General features: G+C 48.6%; 1 protein-coding gene across 2 annotated transcripts; it reads right to left on the bottom strand.

The window, feature by feature from the left end:
* Positions 1 to 161: 161 nt before the first annotated feature.
* znf292b (zinc finger protein 292b) lies at positions 162 to 21,333 on the bottom strand. 2 transcript variants are annotated; one of them, XM_048986136.1, is made up of 8 exons: positions 21,121 to 21,328; positions 13,971 to 14,125; positions 11,729 to 11,807; positions 10,582 to 10,717; positions 10,204 to 10,406; positions 9,561 to 9,697; positions 8,671 to 8,812; positions 162 to 7,960 (listed from the first exon to the last, which is right to left on the bottom strand). In XM_048986136.1, exons 1-8 carry the CDS (start codon positions 21,280 to 21,282, stop codon positions 380 to 382), a joined length of 8,595 nt encoding a protein of 2,864 aa, XP_048842093.1. In that variant the 5' UTR covers positions 21,283 to 21,328; the 3' UTR covers positions 162 to 379. The 2 variants fall into 2 exon arrangements, with proteins under 2 accessions (XP_048842093.1, XP_048842094.1); XM_048986137.1 differs by having other exon boundaries at positions 7,929 to 8,560; positions 21,121 to 21,333.
* Between the last annotated feature and the right edge of the window lie 4,982 nt (positions 21,334 to 26,315).

Raw genomic sequence — 26,315 nt, 5'->3', positions numbered from 1 at the left:
AAGCCTCATTATTTTCCAAAATGTTTGTTCTGCAAAGGCAATGTGATGTGACGCTTTATAAATACAAACATGCTTTACAATTTCGATTCCCTACACTTAGTTACTACAAAAGATCAGCTTAAAATGTACATATTTCATAAAAGAGACAAATGCTTTACCCAAACTTTAAAATCAGCTTTTATTTTAATTTAGAAAAATTAAAATGCTCATGTAGTACACTTAATGGCTAACAAATAGCTTGATACTGCTTAGTGTTGGAAAATACACCTATTCAAATGAATTATTGTTTTTGGACACCAGTCTGCAGCAGGTTACTGTTCTAATCCTGAGTACTATGCTTCGATAATAGACATTCAACCAGTCAGTTAACACTCAAAGTCTACTTCTGAAGAATCACCAAAGGTCGCATTTCCTGAAGCTGCTTGAGCAGAAGGTCAGCCACGTGAGAGAAAGCACTGTCCACCACGATCTTCACGTTTCTCAGCGAAGTCAGGTTTTGGGGGTTTCTGAAGTCTATACAGTTTTGCGCGGCTCTCGGCCGCACGTACGCATCCGAGCGCTTGCACACCACAGTGGCTGTTTTCAGCTGAATAGTCCTGTCCCGTTTCAGAGGGATCTTGCCAATGACCTCGCCAGCTTTCCTTTTCGGAGGATGAGCAGATTGTGTGGATTCCTCCAAGAACTTCAGGAAGGACACTTCGAAGCCCATGGGCTTGAAAGAGCTCAGCGATATACTTTGATCAGGTTGCTCCTCATTGGTTGGAACCGTACTGGAGGAGGAAGTTGAGTCAGATCCATTACCTGCATAGTTGACTGGATTGCTCCGGGTGCACCTTAACCTCTCTAAAGCCTTCCTACGAGTAAGTGGTGTAATCTCGTCGGTGACGGACTTGCGAGGCCGCCCCCTCTTTCTCTTTACCTCTGATGACGTGACAGATTTAGTTTCAGAGCTGTCATCTGTGGACTGCTTGGCGTCGGACATTTCGGTGTCCTCCGCCGTCTCGTCCCTGCCAGAGGTGGGTTTCGAGCTCTCGGTCTCGCTCATGTCAGGACCAGTTTCTTCTGCATCCTCATTCTCTGATGTCTCAGTGGAGCTATCCTCAAACTTGGCCCTGCTTCTGTGCGACCAACACTTTGAGCGGGAGGACTTTTTGCAGAAAATGAAGTAGCTTCTCTGCTCCTCTAAGTACCTCTCAGAAAGTCCATGCCGAATGTAGTGCCTTAAAATGTTCCGTTCTGAGCTCACAACAGATTCACAGCCCTTTATCATGCAGGGATATTGTAGGGGAAATTTCTTTGTACACATTGCAGTGGCTTCCTCTTTGGACTTCAAAGAGGGCTTTCCATACTTTGTCCAGTGATTATTCTTTACGTCATCATTTCGTTTTTTGTCGTTTCCTTTTTGAATAGATTTTTGGTTGTTTTGCATATTTTCTTTCCCGTCGTTAGTTTGATCAACTCCAGGCTGGGATTTCTTTGTGATCTGTCTCTCTCTATCCTGATTCTTTCGTTGTGTCATCAGCTGAAGTTTGTAAAGGTCCTGGTGTTTCTTCATGGTATGACGCAGCAGGTTAGATCGTGTAGCATAGCCACGGTCGCAACCTTCGACCTCACATCGGAATAATCCCTCAACGGCTTCTACCTTGGGTAACTTTGTCTCCTTGTGAGCTTCTTCGATGTGGGCAATGTACTTCCAGAAAGCAGTGAAAAATGCGGTACACTCGGGCTGATCGCACTGGAACCTACCCAGATTTATGTTGGAAATCAGGCCGCCCGCTTTATCAAGGGTGAATTTGTGAAGCTGGAGATAATGTTGCAATAAGCTTGTCACTTCTTGGAATATCCGTGAGCAGTCTTTAACCTGACATCTGAATTCACTCACTTGAACAACCTCAGAGTCTTCTTTGTGATCTTCAGATGGGTCATCATGTTCATCATCATTGCTGACTTCGAATTTAGGCAAAGCAGACTGATGTACAGCCTTATAGTGGAGGATTAAGTTATGCTGAATGGTGAACGCTGCCATACATCCCTGGTGAACGCAACGGTAAGGTCTGTAAGGGCTGAAGTTGTCATCTACCTCACCATTCTTTACTGCTGGTTTTCGCTCCTTCTTCTCTTTAATCTTCTTGGGGGTTTCAACTTTAACTTTGACCAGTTTTGGCTTCATTGCATTAAACCCCTTGTCTGGAGACTGTATTGCAAGCTGCAGAGAATCTCCTTGGGGAGGCCCAGAGACTCCAAGTGCAAAAGAAGCCCCAGCTGGTAAAATCTGGGCAGGCGGCTCTACCTGTTGCTTGGCATGCAAAGTGGGGACAGATGGATATAATGCATTCGGAGGCTGGGGCGCTACGACACTATCAACTGTAGCAACGTGCCCCTCCGAGGGATGTCTGGTCATAACCGTGGCCGGTGAAGCCTTCTCCACCTCTGTCTGATTACAAACAGGTACACTATGCGCAGGCTGAACTGGTAGTCCAATTGGGAGACCATTATCTTGATGAGATTCTGGAGTAGCTAAGGAACAAGCTGGCTTCACCTCAAAAGACTTCGGATGGTGTTCTTGGCTTGCTCTTTTTTGCGCGTCGATCGTATTTTGCGTCAATATAGCATCTGAGCTGTTCTGCCCAGCATCTGTAGGCAAATGTTGTTTTACGAAGCTTTCATTAAGCTTTCTATGGCCTACTGCAGTGAACAGGAGATTGTTCTTCTCTCCACTGACCTGGTCATTACTGACTTGTATCTCAGGCTTTTTGTTGCACTGTCGCTTTATTCTCAGCCTGATCATTTCATCTTGAGACAAGCTGTGAACGGTCTGACAATGGGCTCTAAGATTTGAATTTCGGGTGAATGTCTTATTGCACATCTGGCAGCGAAATGGGGCGAATTTACCGTGATTTTTCTTGATTTCATTGATCATCTCGCCGGTGTAATTGTGTGTTTTTGAAAGGTGTTTGAAGAGAGCATCTTTTGTCATAGCTCTGTACTTGCAGCCCTCGTTTTCACAAACGAATGGTTTCAAACATTCATCTAGGGCTACAGTGATGTTTGGCTTCACAGAATCAGTATTATTTACAACTATGCTGTTTAAACTAGGGTTCATAACAGGGGGACAGATTTTTGTTGCTTGGGTGTTCTCACTAACCTCCTTGTCTAAATCTAATTTCTCTAAAGCTCTTTGAATTTCCATGACTGTTTCATCTACAACTGCGGACAAGAGAGGACCAGTGTCCGTGTCATTTATCACAGAGGCTGCTGTAGCTGGAGCCTCTGGTGGAACTAAAGGAGTCCTTCCCTGCTGACTCGCACTTAACTTTGATAAGCTCCCAAAATTCTTAGAAGAGGCCTCAGTCACCATTCCAATGCTGTTCACCTCAGACCTGAGGTTCCCATTAGGCATCACCTGAACCACTTTTGAGGACTCTGAACTTTGCTGGTCATCCAAAGTTTGGGGGACAGGGTTCTGCAGACTTAGGTTTCTTGGACTGGCATTCACATCAGCACCAGAGGGTCGAGACAAACTGCCCCTTCTGAGAAGGTCCCCTGCTAAAATTTGTTCACGAAGTTTCTTCTTGACATTCTGCTCGGACTGTTTCTTCTCTACATCATCTTGAGGGCTGACTGGTGTCAGTGTGTGCTCGCTGGAGTCAGATGAGGTTATCTGCAACAATGGATTTGTCATAAGGTTTTGTGCCAAACTGGCCATTGCTGCCAAGAGACCATCATTTGATATCCCTTCCTGCTGGGAATCTTCATTCCCCTTATTTTCTCTCATCTTCATCATAGTCTCTGCTCTGAGTATCTGATTTAGGTGATCTGTTGGAAGACTGCTCAGTGAAACAGCAGAATTGTTCTCTGCCATTATCTCAGAAAGGACAGAGTCAGAAAAGTCATGACCTCCAAACCTACAGTCTGCTTCTTGCTTGATAAAATCTTCTCCGTCCGGTTCATTTTTTGTCTTGACTGGAATATTGCCAGTGTGCTGAATGACTGTGCTTTCTGGCAAACGACCATCGGGAGCGTAAGAGACACAAGGATTCTGGAACGTCCGTGGAATTCCAGAGGTTTCGAAGAGGTCTTGGATTGTCGGATTATCAATAACTTGCTTCAGGACATCACCGTTTTGCCCATCGGAACTAGAATAAGCCGAGCCATTGGCTTGGGGGAATGTCACATTAGGGAAAAACCTCGAGTCTAATGAGCACCTGTCCAGTGGCTGATTAGTCTGGTCTTTGAAAGTCATTGCAGGGTTAAAATTTGAAGCCACTGGTTGCTGTGCAGTGTTTAAAACATGTGGTGAATTAAGAAGATCAAGAAATGATGCGGGCAGATCCGTAGAAAGGTCAGTTTCATCAAAGGCTTTGCAATGAGAACGCTTTGACAAGTGACCTCCGAGTGATTTCGGGCTGGAGAACTCCCTGAAACACCGGCAACAGATGAACTTTCCATCTTTTATAATGGCAGGCCACTTTGCTCTTTTGTTCCGCTTGGTTCGTTTCACTACCAGGCCATCACCATTGGATGGTAACGCATTGCTGTTATGCGCTGGCCCTTGGTCAGGCGATGCTTGCAGCGTCGAATTTCCTTCAGAGGCAAAATCCGAGTTCACATTATTCTTCATCTGCACATTAACAATCCTTTCTGGGGGTTTGAAGTCGGAAAATGCCGTGTTTTGTATCTGTGGTGGGTACAGAGGGCCCGAATTTTCTACAGATTCTGATATCACAGCATCCTTAATATCCTCCATATAAGAAGGCATGACAGAACGTGGAAGGCTCTCCATTGCTGATGTCAACATTGGATTAGTCATTCCCTTTGAATTAGAGGGCACGATCTGACTAGTGTGACCAAATCCTTGGTTTTGGATTTGTGCTGTACCCATCTGTGCTGGTGTACCTTGGGTAATGTTAGGAACAAAACTGGAAACACAGGGAGTATGTAAACTGTCCCCTGGAGTACCTTCTGGCAATGCTGTACTGCTTTCCACCTGTGACTGCAAGAATGGATTACCAGTCACAGTGTGCACTGCTTGCAGGGCAGGCTGACCCATCTCTGCTGGCTGGGGTCCAACATTAGATGTGTTCATCTGGGAAGTATAAGGCGGATTAGGAAGACCATGAATGTGTGAGGACAACATATGAGAAGGGCATACTACTGGTTGGGAAACGTCCGGATTGTTCCCAGACTGTGAGGGCCAGGGAGTACTAAGCCCAACATGTGGCGGTACTGACCCAGACTGGTTCTGAGAGTTTCCTAACTGGGACAGCAATATTGGGTTTAAGATATTTCCCATTTGGTTTGGCAGAGTCATATTCGCGCCGGCGTCCGAGAGCGAGATGGACGTGTTGGAGCCAGCAGGATCTGGACAAGCTGCAGAATAGGGCAGAGACTGGCTGACGGTGTTCTGCATCTGCATCTGGACCACAGATACGGGGGCACTGCTGAGCCTTCGGTCCTGCGAGGGTGCCACAGAGTTCAGATTTCTACCCACAGACACACTGTGTATCACAGTCTTGGGGATCCGATTATTTTTCTTTGCCAACTTCCAGTCTGCATAGAACTCAGGATGCGCTGCTTTCATGTGCTTGGTGACACTTCTGTAGGAGCTGTAGTTCCTGGTGCATGACTCGAAAGCACAGTTGTGTCTCTCTTTTGGTTGCGTAGCTCCTTCAGGTGGAACTGGATTGCCCAGGCATGTAGATGGAGCGACTGTGCTTGTGGTTCCACCTCCATATACCGTCAGAGGGGCAGTTGGTGGGGGACCTGCCTGAGAGCCAGCAGATGTGTGAATGCCAGGCATCACGGCCGATATGCAGTGTGGGGATTGCTCCGTTGGCAGGTTATTGTTTACAAACAGTCCTGGACATGGTACTGATATTGATCCTTTACTTTCATCCCTTACATCATTCATGTCTTTTTGAAGACAGCCCTGATTGTGACAGGGAAAAGACTGCATTGTACCCTGCAGAATATCCAGGCGTGAAGGTGCATTTGAGTCCTGTAAAACTCCCTGGTATGGAACAGGCAACAGAGCTGGAGTAATCATTTGCCCCGGATCAGCGTGGAGAGGAAGGGTCGCAGAATCTGCAACCCTCGGCTGATTCGGCTCAGACAAGCAAAGGGCAGCAGGCGAACCAATCGGAAAGGTGTCTGTGCATGTTGATGAGAACTGTGGCTGGGCCAATGCAGATGGGTCATTCTGGAAAGATTCTTCGCAGTCAGATCCTGGCACAGGAGGAACACCCAGTTCGGTGTTGAGCATGCTCTCAACAGAGTGCTTTACTTTCACTGGAACTGGGAGAGACAGATTATCTACAGGTGTGCTCAGAGTACTCTGTCCAGCTTGACATTGAGGGAAGGATTTCTGTTCAATGGGTACGTCATCAGATACAGAGAAGTCTGCTCCCTGTTCGAACGAGGAATTGTTTGGTTCCTGTTTGACAGAGAGAAGTGGGAGTTCTGCTAGTTCAGTCAGAGTTTGGTCCTTGGTTGCAATGTCTTCCTCCTTCACCACGTGATCCTCCTGATGCAAATCCAGCTGCGTCTGCGAGTGGAAAATTTTACTACAGCCAGGCTCTCTGCAAGTGAACGTCTTGTAATGTTGGGCTTCGTGATCATAAAGCATGTACGCTTCATGAAACACCCTTCCGCAGTTTGGAAACATGCACTTGGCCTTAAACACCGCGTGTTCTTTCCGGTGCAAGAGAAGCTCAGCGTTGGAGAGGAAGCTGGCTTTGCAGTTCAGCTGTATGCAAATATACGGCCTGACACCGCAGTGCACTTGCAGGTGATCGTTCAGGTGGGTGACGCTGACAAACTGCCGACGGCAGTACTGGCAAACCACCTTCTTGCTTTGCATCTCGAGAAACCGCTTGGCCTCGTCATTGTTTTCATGCGCCTTCACATGGGCTATCAGGTTTCTGAAGTACTTAAAGCCTTTCCGACAATTTGCCACGGGACAAGAGTACTCCTCCACGTTATCTGTTCTGACAGTGGACAGCTCATCTTTGTCCAACACTGGAGCGTCAGCATTATTACAATGTGAAGAGTTCACATGATCCGAGACTTCTTTTGACTTCGGCTTGCAGAGCTGGCTTTCAAGCAATCGCTCTTTTTGCGCGGTGGCATTGGCCGCTGCCATTTTTGAGGCGTTGGCCAATTTCCTGCTAGTTTTCATAGCAGCAAGTCGCTCTTTGCAAGACTGTTTCACGTGCGACGCCACGTGCGGCACCAGCACGTCCTTATTGTCGAAGGATTCCGCACATATGGGGCAGCTGTAAACCCCGTCTTTGACGTGCGTCTGTGCGTGTCGCACGATACGGTGACCGAGAAACTCTTTGTCGCACAAGACACAGTACTGCATGTAGGCCTGCCAATTTCTGAACCGGGCAGAGATAAAACCCTTCTCTCTCAGCTTTTTAATTTCCCTCTTCTTCTTCCTTTCATCAGTCATTTCATTGAGCTCATTTGTTGTATCCCAGAAACACTCCATCTGATCTTTGAGCTCCAGACCTTTGCCCATCTCATCTTCCTCGAGCCCTTCCGGGTTCTCACTGTCGTTCAGCTCGTCGATCGATGACACGATGGATGCCTCCTCTCCCATCAAAGCTAAACAGTGGCGCTTGAGGGTTTTCCAGTCCCAGAATTCTGGATCAAAAGGCCACTGCCTTTTGAACACTAGTAGAAGCTCACAGCGCAGTGAATTAGGAACCGGCAGATTTTCTTCCTCAAACTTCTGGTCCGGCTCATTGTACAGAGTCTCCACAGCATAATAGGAGTCCACTGTAGGCTCCAGGAGGAACTCCGTTAGCTGGCATGCCCGCTTAACTTCCAAGTCAGAGGGCAACAAGCAGGAAATAGTCTTGCAAATAGTTGCCTTAGTGTTTCCGCTTTCCCCAGACTCCATCTGCAGGGCTCTTATGCACATCTCAATGCACACGGGCAGGCCCACATCCTCCAGCTGTTGCAGGAATAGAAAAAAAATACATTAGAAAAATCTGAATTTCGGCATTGCCCCATAAAGCACCATGTAACTCTCAGCTATGCAGGGTGTGTAGTGAACACTGGGTTGGTCCAAAATTGAAAGCCATTAAGTAAACATCCATCCATCCATTTTCCAAACCGCTTATCCTGCTGGGTCACGGGAGGTCCGGAGCCTATCCCGGAAACAATGGGCATGAGGCAGGGAACAACCCAGGATGGGGGGCCAGCCCATCGCAGGGCACACTCACACACCAGTCACTCACACATGCACACCTACAGGCAATTTAGCAAGTCCAATTAGCCTCAGCATGTTTTTGGACTGTGGGGGGAAACCGGAGTACCCGGAGGAAACCCCACGACGACATGGGGAGAACATGCAAACTCCGCACACATGTGACCCAGGCGGAGACTCGAACCCGGGTCCCAGAGGTGTGAGGCAACAGCGCTAACCACTGCACCACCATGCCGCCCCAGAAATACTGCTCTCCTGAGGTTTGAACCAGGGACCTCCTCGATCACAGACAGGGTCATTCAGCGCGTCGCGCCACCATCCATCCTCCGCAAGTAAACATCAAATCTGAAATTACATTTGTAAAAAAATGCTAAAAGAGTGAGCAATATACACTATAGACATATGAGGCTTTTACCTTCTTCTATCCAGCCAAATGGAAACAGTGAGCGACCCACCTCTGACTGGATGACCTTGATGAGAAAGAGGATGTGGTACACGGTCTTGGAGAGCAGGGACATCTGACGACATCTCTCCAGGAACGCCTGTGCTGACAATTCCAGGCGTTTCAGCAGCTTGCTCCAGAAGAGTGTGAGCTCCCTGCAAGGACACGGAGGGCTGTAAGGCTTCATCTGGACAAGCAGTCCATCACTAATGCCCTCAATGAACTTTTCAAAATGTGAGGACAAATGTGGCTGGGAATTCTAAAACTGTGTTCCTCAATCCAGTCCTCGTGGGCAGCCAGACAGTCCACAGTTTTGCTCCCTCCTAACTTCCTGGGAGCTGGGATGGAGCAAAACTGTGGACTGTCAGGTGGTCCCCAAGGACTGGGTTGAGAAACTCTGGACTAAAATGCAAAATGTGAGAAGAGGTGGGTATTTTTGGAAAGATGAGGCGGCAGAGGCAGGGTGGCAGAGGCGGGGCGGCAGAGGCGGGGTGGCAGAGGCGGGGCGGCAGAGGCGGGGCAGGGCGGCAGAGGCGGGGCGGGGCGGCAGAGGCGGGGCGGGGCGGCAGAGGCGGGGCGGGGCGGCAGAGGCGGGGCGGCAGAGGCGGGGCGGGGCGGCAGAGGCGGGGCGGGGCGGCAGAGGCGGGGCAGGGCGGCAGAGGCGGGGCAGGGCGGCAGAGGCGGGGCAGGGCGGCAGAGGCGGGGCGGCAGAGGCGGGGCGGCAGAGGCGGGGCGGCAGAGGCGGGGCGGGGCGGCAGAGGCGGGGCGGGGCGGCAGAGGCGGGGCAGGGCGGCAGAGGCGGGGCAGGGCGGCAGAGGCGGGGCAGGGCGGCAGAGGCGGGGCAGGGCGGCAGAGGCGGGGCGGCAGAGGCGGGGCAGGGCGGCAGAGGCAGGGCTCACTCACCAAGCACAGTACATGTCTCCCTGGAGGAGCTGCCTCATGAGGAAGGCAGAGCAAAGGCCCAGGGCTCCCTTCTCGTCCCCCTCTGACTCCAGGTTACAGATCATCTCCAAAGCATCCCTGCAGTCCACCTGGGAGAGCTGCGAAAATGAGGGCCACTGTCAGTGAAACGGAGGCACCTGCACTGTGCTCAGACACACAGTCAACAGGTTAACAAAGCTTTCAAAAACAAATAAGGCAGAAAAGTCCAGGGCCTGCGTTACATAGGAGTCCCAGATCTCAGTGGGCAGCATATGTTCATGTTTTCTGACACAGAGTACATGGGAAAGCATGAGGCTGCATCACCAAACTGCAAAGGAATGTCATTTAACTCTGTATCTCGCCCTCTGGTGGACAAGGCCATTAATTACACCACCACAAAGGTTCTATTCAGATACAACTTACCAAATCTTAAAATAGTTTTGTCTATATAATAAACTTATATTATTCATACCCAAATAAATTAAGAGCAGCACTCAAGCATTTTATTCTTTGAACTTTGAGCTCAGATCCAGGACAAGTGGGGGGGGGGGGGGGTCAGTGGAATGTGTCCTGTGGGTGGGGAGGGGGGGTTCCTCTGATCTTCCTTCCTGAATGACGAGCTCACCTCCTGCATCAGCTGGTCCCGCGAGGCCACGGCGCACAGACAGACCAGGTAGGTCTGTTTGAAGTGGCCCTTCCCCTCGAACCCGGGGTATTCAGCGCACACCTTGGCCAGCAGGGCAGCCATTTCCATGCGGTTCTCCTTCACGAGGTGCTTCACCCGCATTTCCAGCAGCACAGGACCCTCTGCTGCTAGAAGCTCTTGGACTGGGGAAATCCGGGAGGGGTGGGGGGGGGGGGTTCAGTGGATCACCAAATAAAACCAACACAGTGCTGAGCAACACAATGCAGGTGACAATACCTGAAGGTCAGAGCACAAGGTGGGCAAATGCATCACACAGCTCTGTCCCAGTTTATTAACTTTTTACTTTATTATTTTTACCTTTGCTTGTTTCAGGCGCCTCCTTGGACACGATGCTCTGCAGCGTGGCATTGGTCCATGGGCCACTCTCCTGCGCCAGCACGGACAGCATGCGCAGCTGCGAGACGCCACTCTGCTGCAGCAGACCGTCCGCTGCCTGTGGACAGGAGAGACGAGGAGTCAGCAGCCTCCTCCAATAGGGAGGCCACTTTAAATAGGACACCTGGAAGGTGCCCGCTTACACCACTGCTGGGACGCCTGAGGATGGCGTAACCCTGTGCAGCTCGGCGGGTCAGGGCGCCGTGCCAGTGATCGGAAGGTTGCCGGCTCAAATCCAGAGTGACGTCACCACAGGATACCCTGAGCAAAGTCCTTAACCCCAGCTGCTCCGGGGACTGGGTGACCCCGCTAAGATCTGGGAATGTCAGGGGCGCTGCGAAGCCTGCCCTCAATCACGCCAGGGATACGGAAGGAAACAGCAGCCTTCCGTTGCCGCCAAACAAGCAGAGTGTACCTCCTTTCATTTCTCTCTACATAAAGAGACAGCAGGCCAGGGTTACAGGGCAAAATGACGACTCTTACCACCAGCATGAGCGCGAAACCCTGTAAAACTGTATATGAACAAGAAATCCTGTCAATCCTACAGAAGGTCTTTGCAGCTGTAAGTGCTGCAACACTAATACTACACATCGTCTCACCAGTGAAAGCCACCGCCTTCCGTTACACATCTACCAAAACTGCAGGGTGCCGGAAGAAGCAGGAGGGACCATCTACACAGCACCCACACGAGACGTGCAAGCCCCAGGGCGTGCAGGGTCAGTGCCGGAAGAAGCAGGAGGGACCATCTACACAGCACCGACACGAGAGATGTGCAAGCCCCAGGGTGTGTGCGGGAAGAGCCTAAGTGCTCCTGAACATCCAGCTATAGCATGAAATAAACACACTCCAGACGTAACAAAGAGTGAGAATGTACGCTAATCACTATGTCAAGAAATGAACCCCAAACCAATACCGTGACAAACCCTCAGCCAAACAGTAACAAGCCGTCACACTACGCTAATTTAAGAACTTCTAATGCAGCTACCAACTAATTAAACAAACATGATTTTTATCCTGCCGATGAAGACGCTCCAGGAATGATAATGGCAGAGGCATGCGGTGATGTTACCTGCACAGAGACTTGGACGTCCTTCCACAGGGCGACGGGCACGGGCTCCGGCAGCGAAAGCAGCAGCTCCACGCAGCTCCTGCACAGCCAGTGGGGGTCACAGTCAGTGCACGTGTCACATCACATGGCACCAGTATGGAGCCTCGCAGCCAGGGGTGGCGGGGGTGGAAAGGAATCACCCTGACGGGGGCCATGTGGGGACAAGGGACAGGCATGGGGGGTCCAGGAGGCAGGGGGGGCACCGGGAGGCTAGACGGGCACCACCGCCGACAGGCGGCCCACGTGTCACCTCAAACTGCAGGGCAGCAGAGGGCAGCTAAAGGCCAGTGTAGCTGTAACCCAGCCACCGCCAGCCGAGGGGGCGCTGTGATCACAACCATTCCTGTGTCCTAAACAGCACCATTAAAAACAGCAGCGCTCTCTACATGCACACAACAGAACTAAAATATGCATGACTTCATTTTTATACAGCATCCCTCATAAAACGGGAGATGGGCAAGACCCGGGATGGGAATATCCGGTTTGCAGCATCGTAAAAATCTCCCTTAAAATGCACTCTCAGGCCTGTGCGCGCAGTAATTCGGGAAGGGAGGCCAAAGAAAATTCCATGGGACGCTTATTTTTTCAATCCCAAGATCCATGCGCCATAATCAGCCATGAAAATTGTGATTAAGTACCGTGACGTGCAGTCCGTCTGAAACTCATGCATTTAAAAGTCGTTCCTGTTAATTTATCACTCAGTAAACAGCCACACTAAAGCATATCGGTTGGGGGGGGGAGACAGGCTCTATTTAATTTATGCCTCCTGGTCACTCCTGCCAGTAGATATTCCTGAAGATGAGATAAATGGCCACAAATCAGGAGTAATTATGAGGGACGGGCCTGTCACCCGTCACCCCGCTTTGTCTCGGACACAGAGCGAGCAGCCGGACATCGTTTCATCTCCCGCTCCGACTCGGCACCTCTGCCTCCATTTGCCGGCCTGCCTTCATCTGCTGGCCTGCCTCCATTTCGCTGTGCTTCATTATATCACCGCAAGGACAGAGGAGGGATGATGGAGATGTCTAATGAGCGCCGCTGCCGTCCGCGCCTCCTTGTCCCAGCCCCGGGCATACTCCCCTCCCCCATCTCCTCCTTAACACACACATCCCCTTTCACCAGAAGCCCACTCCCCCACATTTCTGATCATTTTAAAGCCAGACTTTACCCCTTCTGCTACTGGGTGGGCGGATCGCAAAATGACTTTTCTCCCGCCGTACATTTTTGCCGGTTTCGTGTCTTCTTGAGAAACACAGCACACTGTGCAGTGCTCACTGACCTTGCCGGGCAGGTCGCAGGTCATTACACTGCACTCTGACCATCTCCGCAGAGACCCTGAGCAGGACCCCGTATGTCAAATCCCAGGTGTGGCGAGATGCTCCCAGAGCCCGTCTCCATGACTTCATTTGCCCACATTACTTCCGAAATATAAACTTGATGAAATCGAACACACACAAAGGACACATTCCACTCCTAATGTTGTTAGAAAACTATTTCCTTGGGAGATGGGCATCTACAGCAGGGCTTCTCATTTCTGCTCCTGGAGATCCATCATCCTGCAGAGCTTAGCCTCTACCTCTAATACTAAGATGCGACTGAAGGACCTGACTATCTGTATCGGGGGTGTTAAATTAGGGCTGTGCCTAAGCTCTGCGGGGGACTGGGGGTGTAGACCATCACGAGCAGGAATGAGCAGCCCTGGTCTCCAGTGTGTGTGTTCAGTGTGTCTTAGTGCTCTCTCAGACACACCATTCCCCTGGTTGACAAACAAGCTTCTTGGTACAAATCTAGCTGCGTATGATGTGGAAATCACCCAAGTTACCCTTTAACCAGGCGCTGCCTACGAAAACACCCGGCTGAACAGGGTAAAACAAAGAGCTCGTAAAAAATCAAAACAACCCCCAAACACATCTTGCGTTTGTACTGACTGTAATTTTGCCCATTTCTCTGGCATCCTCTTAAGCAGAAATGGCCAGCAGAGGGCATGTTGGTTAAAGACGAGGAACCCATGATTTCAACACAAAGCATTAAAGTCATTTTAGCAGTACAGCAACATAAACTGACAGCGTCGTTAGTTACCGAAATCCACAACAACCACGGCGCTAACGATGACGATAAACATACAGGGAGTTCGCAGTTTCTGCTCGCGCGCCTTGATTTAAAGCGACGGGCTGGTTTAGGTATATGTTAGGGATACACTCACAGCGTGAGGCGCTCAAGAACCAGCTGAACGTTCTCGCACTGCATGGAGAGGCAGGCCGCGGCACGGGCGTAGCTCACGAGGGCCGTGGTGTACACCTGCACCAGGGGCAGTGGGTCCTCCTCCATCCGCCATCGGCTTGCGTACTCCAGCAGCGTCTGTCGGGGAGGCAGAGAGAGAGAGGGGGCAGAGAGAGAGAGGCAGAGAGGGGGGGGGGCAGAGAGAGAGAGAGAGAGATTTACAACCCCCCCAAACAGTGTCATTACCAGCCTGTCATTCTATGTTCCGTCCTTGAGTGAACAGCAGATACAGATAAACGGACCACCATCACTGACAACCCCGTAATAAATCACTGCACCCTACTCTTAAAATATTACCTCAGACTAATATTTCTAGCACATACTAAGGCTGAGAACTAAAACGAAGAACTACCCGAAACGGTTCCAGAAAGATCTGTGAAATTACCCATGACCCTCCTGATATCCCAGTTTGGTTCTGCTCACTTCATTCACCTCAAACCACAAGCCTCTGTCTCACTTCTCAGTGAAAGCAGATTAAAAAAAATAAACAAACATTTTTTTCCAAATAAAACATTGAATGCGACGGCCACGGGATTCTAGACAGGAGCTGCCAAAGCACCGCCAATAAAGGGGGAAGAGAGCTGCGAAGTTCCAGGTTTTCCCAAGGAGTCCGGATGACTGATCTGTTCAGACGACTCAGCTGTAACACGGTGACCTTCCCAGCCGGCCGTTCGGGGAGGAAGCGGGTAAGCAGTGTAGCAGAAACCACTGCAGAATAACGGACCCAGAAGGTCCAAGACGAGACGCACGACGCGTAGGCAGGACCAGGTACCCTGATGCAGTCAACCCAAGGCGGTATAAGGCTCACTGCACCAGTGACGGAGCACAGAGGCAATGCAGAGCGACATTACCGCTGAGAACCCCACATCCCAAAAGGGCCTTGACAGAGTCCCGTCTCTCGCATCTCTGTACTTCGGATCAATACGAGACAGGCGTGCTGTCAGAAGGGGAAGCAACAGTAAATGGAAGCAATTACTAAAGCAGGACCACTGCACTGGCTTCTTCTGGAGCCTCTGCAGAGTTTCCTCCTCCTCAGGCTGAAAGCCTCTGAGCAGGATATCGGTCACCAAGAAATCCCCCTGTCAGGCGCTCACGGCCATCAGACACGGGCAATCTGCCACGGCGCCGCCCCGCTGGCTGAGAGGGAAGGTGCACCCCCCCCACCATAATGATGTTCTGCAGGGAAGGTTGCAGGGAACCAGGTGTTCTGCAAACAGCTTCTGCAGCTGGTCCAGGATCTGCTCTTAACCGTGGAGGAGACGGAGGGCATGAGGGCGGATAATTACATGGTGGGAGGGGGGTGGGCAGGTAGGGCTTTCCTACACGCTCCAAATTCACCTCTGCTTCACTGGTATACCGCTATATTAAAAGCGCAGGAACTCACAGTCAGACGTACATTAAATGTGACACAATGTTTCTCCTCCAGACAGCCTGACCGTTTTAAAAAGACGCGTCACCAGATAGCTGTGGCCTGTCACAAATGTCAGGGGTCACCCTCGACCCCCGAGCAGCAGCTGGGGGCTGCAGCCTCCTCAGCAACCACAGAAACTCACGGCCCCTCGGCTGAAGCCAGACGCTGTGGTGGCGTCACATGACCTGAGAAGACATGGTACCCCTGCCAGGCTTTGCGGGCGACGCAGCGGCTTACAAAGCGGCGGAGTCATCCTCATGTAGCCTTATACTGCACTGCAAGCAGGATCCATCTCCGGCAGGAAGAGCTACACAAACGACGCATACAGCAAACAGAAAGTGACCCATCGATTTACTGCACATACACAATCAATTCAGGCACGTAGCGCAGAGAGAAAGAGATTAAATCAAGGTCGTCGATGGAAAATGAATGTGAACCTCTAGAATAACAACTTCTTGAAAAAGAGGGTAACTGGAGAGAGGTGCTCTGATTGATTCGGGGTGGGGTTTGTCTATGCCGGCTGTAAATACAATCGTGGGCATCTGCTCTTCACAATGGAAGCCAAGAGCAATAGCACCAATCAACAGATTTCTGAGAACTTCAGCAGAAGAACCACAGAAGCACAAGACTGCTATGGGTTAAAGGAGAAGGTCTAGACCTGCGACTATGTTACAGTTCTCAGTCAGGCAGATAAGTTAGCAAATGGAAAAATTTAGCACCGTCGCTCCTCTCCTTAGGAGAGGGCATCCTGCAAAGGTCAAAGGTCAAAGCAAGGGCACGGCAGACTCCAACAAGTGACAAGGATCCCCAGGGTGACAGCTAAGCATCTCTGAGCATCTCTTGCCCTGGATAATGTCTGTGCTCATAAGTGCATCATACGAAAGAAAAAGAAAGAAAAGAAAGAAAAGAGAGAGAAGAGTGCTGTTGATGGGACGTAACTAGATCTCCGATATCACAGTGCTGCCCATCTCAGGCTTGCTAAAGACCATGTTTAAAGAACTAAAGAGAAAAGACAACGGAAAATATTTGGACTTCTTGGGAAATGAACAAAGTGTTATGTTTGGAGAAAAGAAAAAAAATAGGACTCGACATACCGGAACTTTCTCTCTGCTATGCAGCATGGTGATCAAGGGGCTGGTGGTACCCAAAGAATATCAGGGCTTCTATCTTCGTCTAAATCCCAATAGCCGGGCAGTACAATAAAACAATAATACAAATAACAGAGGAGTGCGAGAGAGTCCCGAACTCATTCCCACTGAAGTGCTGCACCATAGTCAAAAGCAGTCTGCAGAAGCTAGACAAACAGCTTGGTATAGATACCTCCTAACCCCAGTGTGGGTCTGATCAGCAGCCAAAGAAGCGTGTTGTTGAGGTTACAGTTAATAACCTCAACTAACAATGCTGGTTGCTAAACATTGGAGTTTACATATTTTTTTCCCCATCAATGACAGTCACTGCTTTAGCAATTTCTTCAATATAGCTAAAACGATGTGAAAAGCCATAAGGAAATACATAAAATCGGAGATCAGGTCACATTATAGCAGCATAAATCCAGGTACGAGGTAATCTGGATCACTTTTCCCCAAACTGCATTTATTTCAGTCAGTCAAGCACATGTTGAAATGGTTCAGCTTTAACAAGCTTTAGTCTTTCATTTTTTTCCCACACCCGAAATATGGGGAGGGTGAACTCTAATTCACCAGGAGTCTCTGTGCGTCGAGGACACGACAGTGCGAGTATCTCACGGAGACGGGCACCGGAATAGAAATAATATAAATCCCAAACGCACATCCTACATGAAGACATCCCTCCTGCAACTCCCATGATGCAGTTAGTAAAGGAGAAGACGAACGCCGCACAACAGCCGGCCACTGGGGGTGCAAGGTCATGCATATTCATCGAGGTGCAATAAGCGGCCAGGAGCAGCGGGGCGTCTAAAATATATTTGGTCAACCAGGGCCCCCTCCTGGACGCAGGGGGTGAAGGGGAAAGGCAAGCTAACGTGATGTGTGTGGCTACAGGGAGCTTGGTGGGGCTGGGGGGCCGGGGGTCCATCTGCGCCTCTACACAAGCTCACACGACAGCTGAGAATCTCCAGAGGATCATCCTACCCAATAAGCAGCCGCAGCAAAAGGACGAGTGTCTTCGATCTCGTTGCTCTGATACAACTCGACCTACATCTCCTCTACCCTCCTGACCCCCCGATTCCATGTCCTGGGGTAACACCAGAGACACGCACCTGTCTCACACGGAAGTGAGATGAATTGTTGTTTACTAGCACCACAGCATTCCGGAGTGGGATGAGGATAGGGAGCCGGGAATCGCAGTTCTATGCACCCCTGCAGCTCTGCTAACACCCGGCTGCTTCCTCTGCCATGACCGGCTTGCTCCCACCACCCAAGTCTCTGAAATGCCCCTTAACACCTTAAAACCCCTCATACAGGTTTTCAGTTTGCCTTACATAACGTCAGCTACAGCACTTTGGACGTACCTCAGCTAAAAGCTGGAGCCTTGAACTCCGTTCGCATTGGAAGCTCCCTTTGGGGCGCCATCATCCCTCCAGCTTGTGTACGAGACGCAGTCCTGCTTGCATATCTGCTGATGCTACCAGCTGTGATTTTTTTTACCCAATGGAAAGCGGGACATAAACCCAGCCTTAAACGATCAGCCTGGAAGCCATCCAAAGATCATCCTGACATTTCCGAGGCTCTCTCCCAAATGCCTGGCGACCCACGCAGCTTGTACGTATACAGAGCGAGACTCTGCTGGGGCAAGAGCTCAGCGGCCCGTCAAAAGCCTGGAGCGACATGGCAAGCCCCAGAGACAAGAGGACGGGCCCCGGGGCCACCTCACCAGGAGACAAAAGGGGCCCAATGCTGGCACACTCTTCCAACACGTGGCACCCTTCACAAAGTCCAAGCAGACCGAACGCCACATTCTGCAAAAGTTACGCCCCTCAAATCAGAGTTAGTCTCTGGTGCAGGAAAAAAAGGGGGGTTCACTGGTGCAGGTATCCTCAACGATGACCTAATAGTCTGTGAATCCCCATTAAAAATAGCAGTAAGAATAACTGACAGCCATCTATTTAGGTGTCCAGCCTTCAAGGCAGATGGTCACCATCAAAGCCTGGACCAGGTCTGTCTGCCTGAAAGACTTTAACAAAAAGAGAAAACTAGGAAAATCCATGTTTCACGGGAGGGGTGACATTTACATTCATCTTTCTGACCTTTTCATTCAAAGTGACAGACAGTAGATCTGAACCCACAACCTTTGTGTTGTCACTGCAACTCTCTATTTGATGAGCTACAGGAACAGCAAGGATGGCGACACCGATATCCAAACATAAACAAGGGGCCCGACATCCACACATATGCAATTTTCCACCTTATAAATCATATCCAGCTAATCCCACTGGTCTGTCAAGCCTTCCGATTCCCAGCCAAGACATTACATTTCACCCATCAGACCAACAGCCTGCCTGAAGGAGCAGAGCAGACCAACATGGAACAAGCATAACATCTTTCTTTTACCTAGGCAGTGCTGGAGAGTGTCAAAGCCTAGCAAACACACTATAGCACTAACCCCTCTGCATGTTAAACACACAACGTTTTATAGCCTCTCCAATCCCAGTCGCTGTCAGCGGTGGCGCGCCGTTAGACCGAGGGCCAAAGAAGTGTGTTCTGCCTCACAGTGATCCTGGGTGCGTTCCCCGCTCTGGAAATCTGTGCGTTTTTCCAACAGACTTTCCATGCCCCACAGCAACAATGCAGACATATAAAATGGCATCTAAAAGAATGTTATTGTTTTGGGAAACACGGCTGGTGGCAGATCACTACCATTCATACCGGTATGTGGACCTAGTGACTGGAAGCACAAAGTTTTACCTAATTAGAGATCAGTTCTGGTTTGAGGCCAGACACCTAACAACATTAACACCAGAGAGGAATTCAAAATTAGATACCAACAAGCCAGAACAACAACAACACCAAAAACACTTTTCAACAATTATGAGGATCCCCACACGTCCTGAGGCAGTCGTTTCTGGAAGCTGTTAACGCAAAACACCGCCCGGAGATCTCTCGGGGCCCACTTGAGGTTCTGATGTTGTTGTTCATCTCCATTATTATCACCATCCTCCCCACCCGATGGGACACATTCGTTTGCATCTTCTGTTGGCACCTGAACAGGAAACCACAGCACGTGAGCGATTGCCATGGGATTTACAGTCACAAGCAAAACATACCTTCAGAATACATCCAGGCTTGCATCCTCCCCCAGACTCTCATGGATTTCAGAGAAAAATTTTAATCTGCTTCATTTTACAGCCTCTTAACTACAGAAACAGCTTTCATTTTTGCAAAGTAACCATTTGCACAGAAAGAACAAAAATTAAATAGGGAGAATGTATAATTTGTTGACAAATACATACATTTACCATATATTTGCCATGACAATTATTCAGAAAACATTTAAACCATTACAGAAACCGCAACACATACAACTTGATACTTATATACTCCATATCTACAGTATGAACTGTACTTTTACAAAAAGATTACTCTCTCCAAGGAAACCGCAGGCGTTAGAACAACAAACACAACTACGATTTTACAGTCAAATATTAATCATTGGAAAATGCTTCGCTTTCAGTAATAGAAGCAACTTGCCTCTGGAAAGCCAGTCAGTTTTTATCACCTGCGGCTGAAGAAATGACCGATTAATCACGACGAAACTCTGGCAGCGAGAAATCGTAACTGAGAAATCGGGTGGGAGCAGCGCAAAATAGGTTATTAAAGCAGACACTGTGCACGGCACCGGGGGCGAGCTTCACCCCGCCTCGGAGACGCACCGATTTACCCCCGTTCATTCACGGCGACCTCCAACAAAAGGAGCTGCGCCTCCCAACGCCGCCAGACGCCCGGGGAGAGACCCCCCCCTCCAGCTCCAAAGGCTGCTGAAACCCCCGTCCCGTCATTAACTGGCCGCATCGCCCGTTCTGATCCCGGCAAGTCGGCAGATCAGCCGCAGATCCGCAGCCTAACAATGACCGCAAGGGTCCGGCCGCCATAAATTATCCACTGGCGGACAGCGATGCACGGCGCAGTCAAGAAAAATAATTAAAAAAACACACATAAAACAGCCGCAAGGGCCCGAGGAGCCGTGCGGGGCTCCGCGGCGGCACCGTCACAAAGCGCCGGTTAATTTCATGTGCAAAAGGTGGTGAAGTTCAGGGCGCCGGAGATTCCCGGTAATGATCGCCGGGGGACCTCGCAGTGCGGATGCAGCCCCGACGCGCACCAACACCGGCATGACATTGCTGGGGACAGAGCCGGAGCGCCTGACATGACAATGAAGGATGAACATCCCTCGGCAGCAGCAGGGGTCTCCTCGCTCGGCTCCGTAAAGCGCCGCAGCCTCGGCGAAGCGGCGTTAGCCAGCGGGCTACGGGGAGACAACAAGCCAGTCCTGAGGAAATCTGGCGAGACGCACTACCCCGAGCCGCGGGACGCGCGTCCTGCTGCCGACACAAAGGAGCGCTCGGATGCTCCTGCAAAGACGCCGCTCACTCAGCGGTCGGTCCGATCTCACACCGACACCGTTCGTGAGGCTTTATTTTGAAATCGCCCCGATGCTCATCGAGCTTTAGAAATAAGTGACTGACCTGGCAGAACTCCTGGCAGTATTGGGATGCGGACTGCACCGGCGACTGCGTGCTGCTCTTCAGCGCAGCGGCCAGCCCCTGCAGCCGCCCTCCGAGAGCCGCCACCGCCGCGCTGGCGCCGCTCTGTGCGCTACGATCATGTTCGGCCTCCTCGTCCGCCATCTTCACACCCAACTCCGCCGCGTACGCACATAGCCTCACGTGACCGGGCCCGCACACGTACGACTACGCACGCGGCGTCACGTGACGTCGGGTTGTTAAGGCTCGCTCGCTCAATGAACAGATCCGATCAGCTGTAAATGGCGCTGCGGCGACAGCCCGGTCTGCGCATAGCCGCGGGCAGGCGTGAGTCTTTCGGCGTACGGTTATTTTTATGCTGAACGTGAAAATTAAACGCCTTTACAGTTTCTTATCATTTTGCGAGAATATTGCATGGATTTTCCTCCTTTATATATGTTGAAGAAATAGAGTAATATTTCGGTGTTTTCTGCATTCGCATTAATTTGCATTAGCGCTATCGGCCAGCGAATGACGTATTTCGGACTGCATAGCCTTTCATTAGAAAAGGGCAAAAATCCCCACTGTAGATGGCAGAAGGACTGGAAAATGCGCAGCGCCGACACGTGGACATAATGGAGACTGCACAGTTCTCCGGTGTTTTTTTTTCTATTTGCACCTCATTAATTGACATTATATATATATTATTAGAGACGTTTTATGTGCTCTGTAAAAAGTTACAGATTTTACACTAGTGTTTTGTTTCTTTATACTTATGTTTGTAAATCCCTAGTGTTTTGTAGAGCCTTATGGGTAATGCTTGCATTTTCATTATATGTGACCGAGGACATCTGTCGTACGAAAATATGAAGCCAAAATTGTATTGGAAAAAACATCGTCATTTAAAAGTGAACTGCAAGATAGCTTTCGACAAATGTTTGCAAAAATGTTATAGCGCCCCCAGGTGGGTAGTGCTGTTACCTCATGTACATAGCTAGGGCTGGGGTTTGTACATCGTGTCTCAGCCCTGCGTGTGTGCTGCGTGTATAAGTGCACGAAGTGTATGTGTGCTGTGAGAGCCTAGCATCCTCCTCCTGTCTAGGCTTGTAGATAGTGGTTATAGAATAATTGCAGTATTTGGCACACATTTGCAGGAAACTTGCAAAGAATTGGTGTTTTATTTCAAACAAATATAATTCTAAACGTGCCATAACATTAGAGCATATTACATTAAAATGTGAGAAAATGTCCAAAGTAGGTGGATGTGTTTTGCATCTCACAGAAGAATGTCCATTTGAAAGAATTTTTGAGAAGTTGGATAAGCTGAATGGCTACGTCAATAAACTTCATTCTATTTCTTTCATTCGTTATTTCTTTCACATTTCATTCCGTGATTTTCCAGCATATCCTGAATATCTGTTGACTTTTGATCTTTGTAAGGCAGAGAGTGTCATTTTCATGATACAATGAGATGGCAGATTCCTTCCGATTGACTTTTATGTAGCTGTAATTTGAGTGCATTCTTGACAGGAAGTAATCTTTCGTACTTCTCTGTTGCTTCGCAATAATGAACACCATGTCGAGAACATGGAGTGTCATCCTAACTCTCCCTATCTTTTGGGGAAATACTCCCATCCAACATGTACTGCGTAAACTTGACTCACTCTTTAAATGTGCTTTGAACCAACAATGGTATGACCCTTGTTTCTTTATAAGTCAGTTTCAGGTAGGTGAACTAAAGTGACGCATGAATACTTTAGTAAGCCCTTCACCCTTTTAAATGAGGATATCTGCATTGTTTGCATGGCAGGTATGTCAGCTGTGGGACTGCAAGAGAAGGAGAGTTTTGCCAGAGATAGGAAATCCATCCCCCTCGTTTGGAGCTCAGCTGTAAGGCTTTTGAATATGAAGAAGTGTACCGTGTATCATTTTGATTTTGTACTCCTTCACTCATGTTCCTGGCTAAGGCTGAAATGATTCATCGAGTAACTCGAATAACTCGATTACAAAAAATCCTCGATGCAAATTCTTTGCTTCGATGCTTCGTGTAATCCGCATGACTATGTACTGCTTAGTGATCAGCGTGTTTCACCCGGAGGATTATTACTGTCGCACAGTGTGCTTACGCTGCATTACGTGTAGTAGGTTTGATTTGATGGCGCGATGGAGGAAGACAGGGAAAATAGTGAGGAAAGTCAGAGAAGAAGAAAAATGTCTAGAGTTTGGGACCATTTCAAACAAAAGAAAAGTGAAAATACTGTACAGTGTGTCCATTGTAAAACCGAATTAGCTTACCACCATAGCACAACGTCAATGATTCAACATCTCCACAGAAAGCACCCAGTCTATGCATCCAGTCCACAGAGCGGTACCGGTACAAGGTAAGCGCGAGCGTTTCACTCACATTCGCGGCTAAAATAGACCTGCGATAGAAACAAATTTATGGGCATATGTGTGAATAAAAAACTTGCAACTTGCAGCAGGCTGACAGCAGCCGTACGTCACACTTTGTCACAGTGATACCTGCAGCTAGCATGCAGGGGTGAGTCTAAAGGGGAGCATGGGGCGTACTCAGCTAGATCTGTTTCAAGGGTTTAGTAATATTATTTTACAGATTTAGATTAATATGAATAATATTACATAATTATAATAACATTAATAATATGATATAAATAGCAAAGTGTTTGCTGTGTGTTCCGGCGACATGTACATCATTTTAAGAGACCCGTCTATTTTTACTTTTTTGAATAGTTACTATTGCTCTTTAATAAGACAAAAGTATTTCTTATCCGATTACTCGATTAATTGATGGAATAATCGATAGAATACTCGATCACTAAAATAATCGATAACTGCAGCCCTATTCCTGGCCCTCCAACAGCGTGCGGCTTAGTGGGCTAAGCCTCTCTGCCTGTAATCAGAAGTTTGCTGGTCCAACCTTGGTCTCAGCACATTTGTGGGCCTTTGAGCAAGGCCCTTAACCCTCAGCTCCCTAAGTGGCTGAATTTTGTGGCCAGCTTGCTCTCTGTTATATTAGGAGTGGGGACCCTGATTCACGTAGAGCCGCTGTGGGTTTTTGGGATGACTTCTCAATTGGCCAATAACAGTGGGTCCCCAGGATCAGAGTGGAGAGCTGCCGTTATATTATTGGCTGATTGAGAGGTGATCCCCAAAACCCGCAGCAGCTCTCCATGGAACAGGTCCCCCACCACTTCATTATATGCTTGTGAATTCCATGCACTGCTTGAAGGGGTTTTGAATGGAACACGCCATTCATCCATCATGACAAACATGCTCTAATTACCTGTGAAAGAAAGGATGTCCACTTATTCATTCCATGCCACCGATTCCATCCATTCATTATTTTCATTGTTTATGGAGGTAAGACTTCAAATGTTCGTTGTATAAGAATGGATTGACACAGTTGCAAATGAAGACCTGTTGTTTTGATTATATTGGAATTGGCTGTGTCATGATGATTCCCTGCTGCAAGTTTCCATTTCTCATTACTTTCATCTGATCCAGCCGTGGTAGATTCTTCTGAATCATTATCGGCATCATTACAAACTCAGGATGATCAAGGTTTTCGGTCTCAGAACTTCCATTAAACTCTAAAACGTCCTGCTTGCCGCTAATCTCCATTAAAAAGCTCTTCAGGAAAAATTAAGGTTTTCCCAGCTATTCATACCTTCACTTATTAGCAAAAGTGTAATTAAAATCATTCAAAATATAAATGAGTTCAATAACACTAAAGATGAATCAAAGATGTTTTATTTTGGACTTCATATGTACACGTTCAAACGTCTGCAGGTCAAAATGTCCAACAGCATGTTTGTGTGAAAGGACTCCACATCACCTCGTGACTCCAGATGAGAAAAGGGAATAAAAAAAAAAACTCCGAAATAAACAAACCATAACTATCATGTTCCAAAGACAGATAAGAGTCAAAATGACCATTAGCATGATATGAGTGCACAGTGGGGTCAGTTCTCCATTCAGAAGCCTGTGCAGTTATACAGTAAGTCCAGAATCCTTTTGCAGTATTAAGAACCCACTAAGTAAAATAAAAGAATCTAAGCAATGAAATAAATGGAAGAATTCAATGCTGGAGTCACCTTTGTAAATCATAGTGTTTTGTAGATCTAAGCGGCCTAGTTTGATGTTCTGAGCTGTATGTACAACCTGCTTCCTAAGCATCTGGATCGAATGAGCCACTTTAAAGAAGCTCACCTGCACTTTATGCTTAAACAGGAAACGCGAACAAACAACCTTTATGTAATTAGTTATTTACTGAAGCAGTTCAGGTAGCATGTCTCCCGGAAGCATCTGCCGTAAAACTCCACCCCACATGTGTGCTCAGCGAAGCAGATTTTCAAGAACAGCGGTATTATGTTGTTCTCCTGGCTAAAGTCCACAGTTAAAACAACTTAACTAAGCTGCATTTACTGTGTCTGGATATTTACCTTTAAAAACAACCACGTAGGTCACTGTTAGCTTAGCAGTAGTGATGCGTGCCCTATGTTGCCTGGATACCATTGAGAAGCCTTCATGGCGCTAAGAGGTGTGTGGTTGCGCAAGATGAATATGACCCGTCTTATGGAAGTGCGGCCCAGCGATGTGGGAGGAGCTTGGCGTTCGTGACAGACGCGACAGTGCCACTTCAGGCTGTTACTAAATGAACCCTGGTCGCACTGGGAAACAGACCTGGCACTGGAGACAACGCTTTGCAAGTCCTTAAAACTCAAGCAATTGATACTTAATCTAAAATTAATTGAGTGTTGAGTGAATTGTTAATCGAATTGTGTGGATCTTTAACTCCTTCAGTAGTATGGTATGTACCTAACAGATATGTGAATCTGAGTGGAAGTCTTTCGATATGTTGCATGCACTGCCCACATTTGGGTAACACATGTGACAGAAATGCATCCCTTGTTGTGTTTGGTAGATTTCCACTAATAAGGCATTTTGATATCACCTGGCCTCAGTTGCTTTGGAAACCGCAGCTATCATTGATTGAGCCCTTGGCTGTTACAGGAAAGAGATTACACTTGAATGGCTTAAAAGCAAGAAAGTAAATGCCCTTTAATGGTTCAGTCAGCATCAGGATTAGAATCCTACTAATATGTTGTCTAGAAACCATCTTGTTCTGGAAAGCGTCTAAGCATATTCGCCAAGTGGAGTTTTAGAATTTGTACCAA

Source organism: Brienomyrus brachyistius, chromosome 19 (assembly GCF_023856365.1).
Source record: "Brienomyrus brachyistius isolate T26 chromosome 19, BBRACH_0.4, whole genome shotgun sequence".
Lineage (NCBI taxonomy): Eukaryota > Metazoa > Chordata > Actinopteri > Osteoglossiformes > Mormyridae > Brienomyrus > Brienomyrus brachyistius.
Note: the sequence above shows the minus strand (reverse complement) of the source record. Positions and strands in the feature narration are given on the sequence as shown.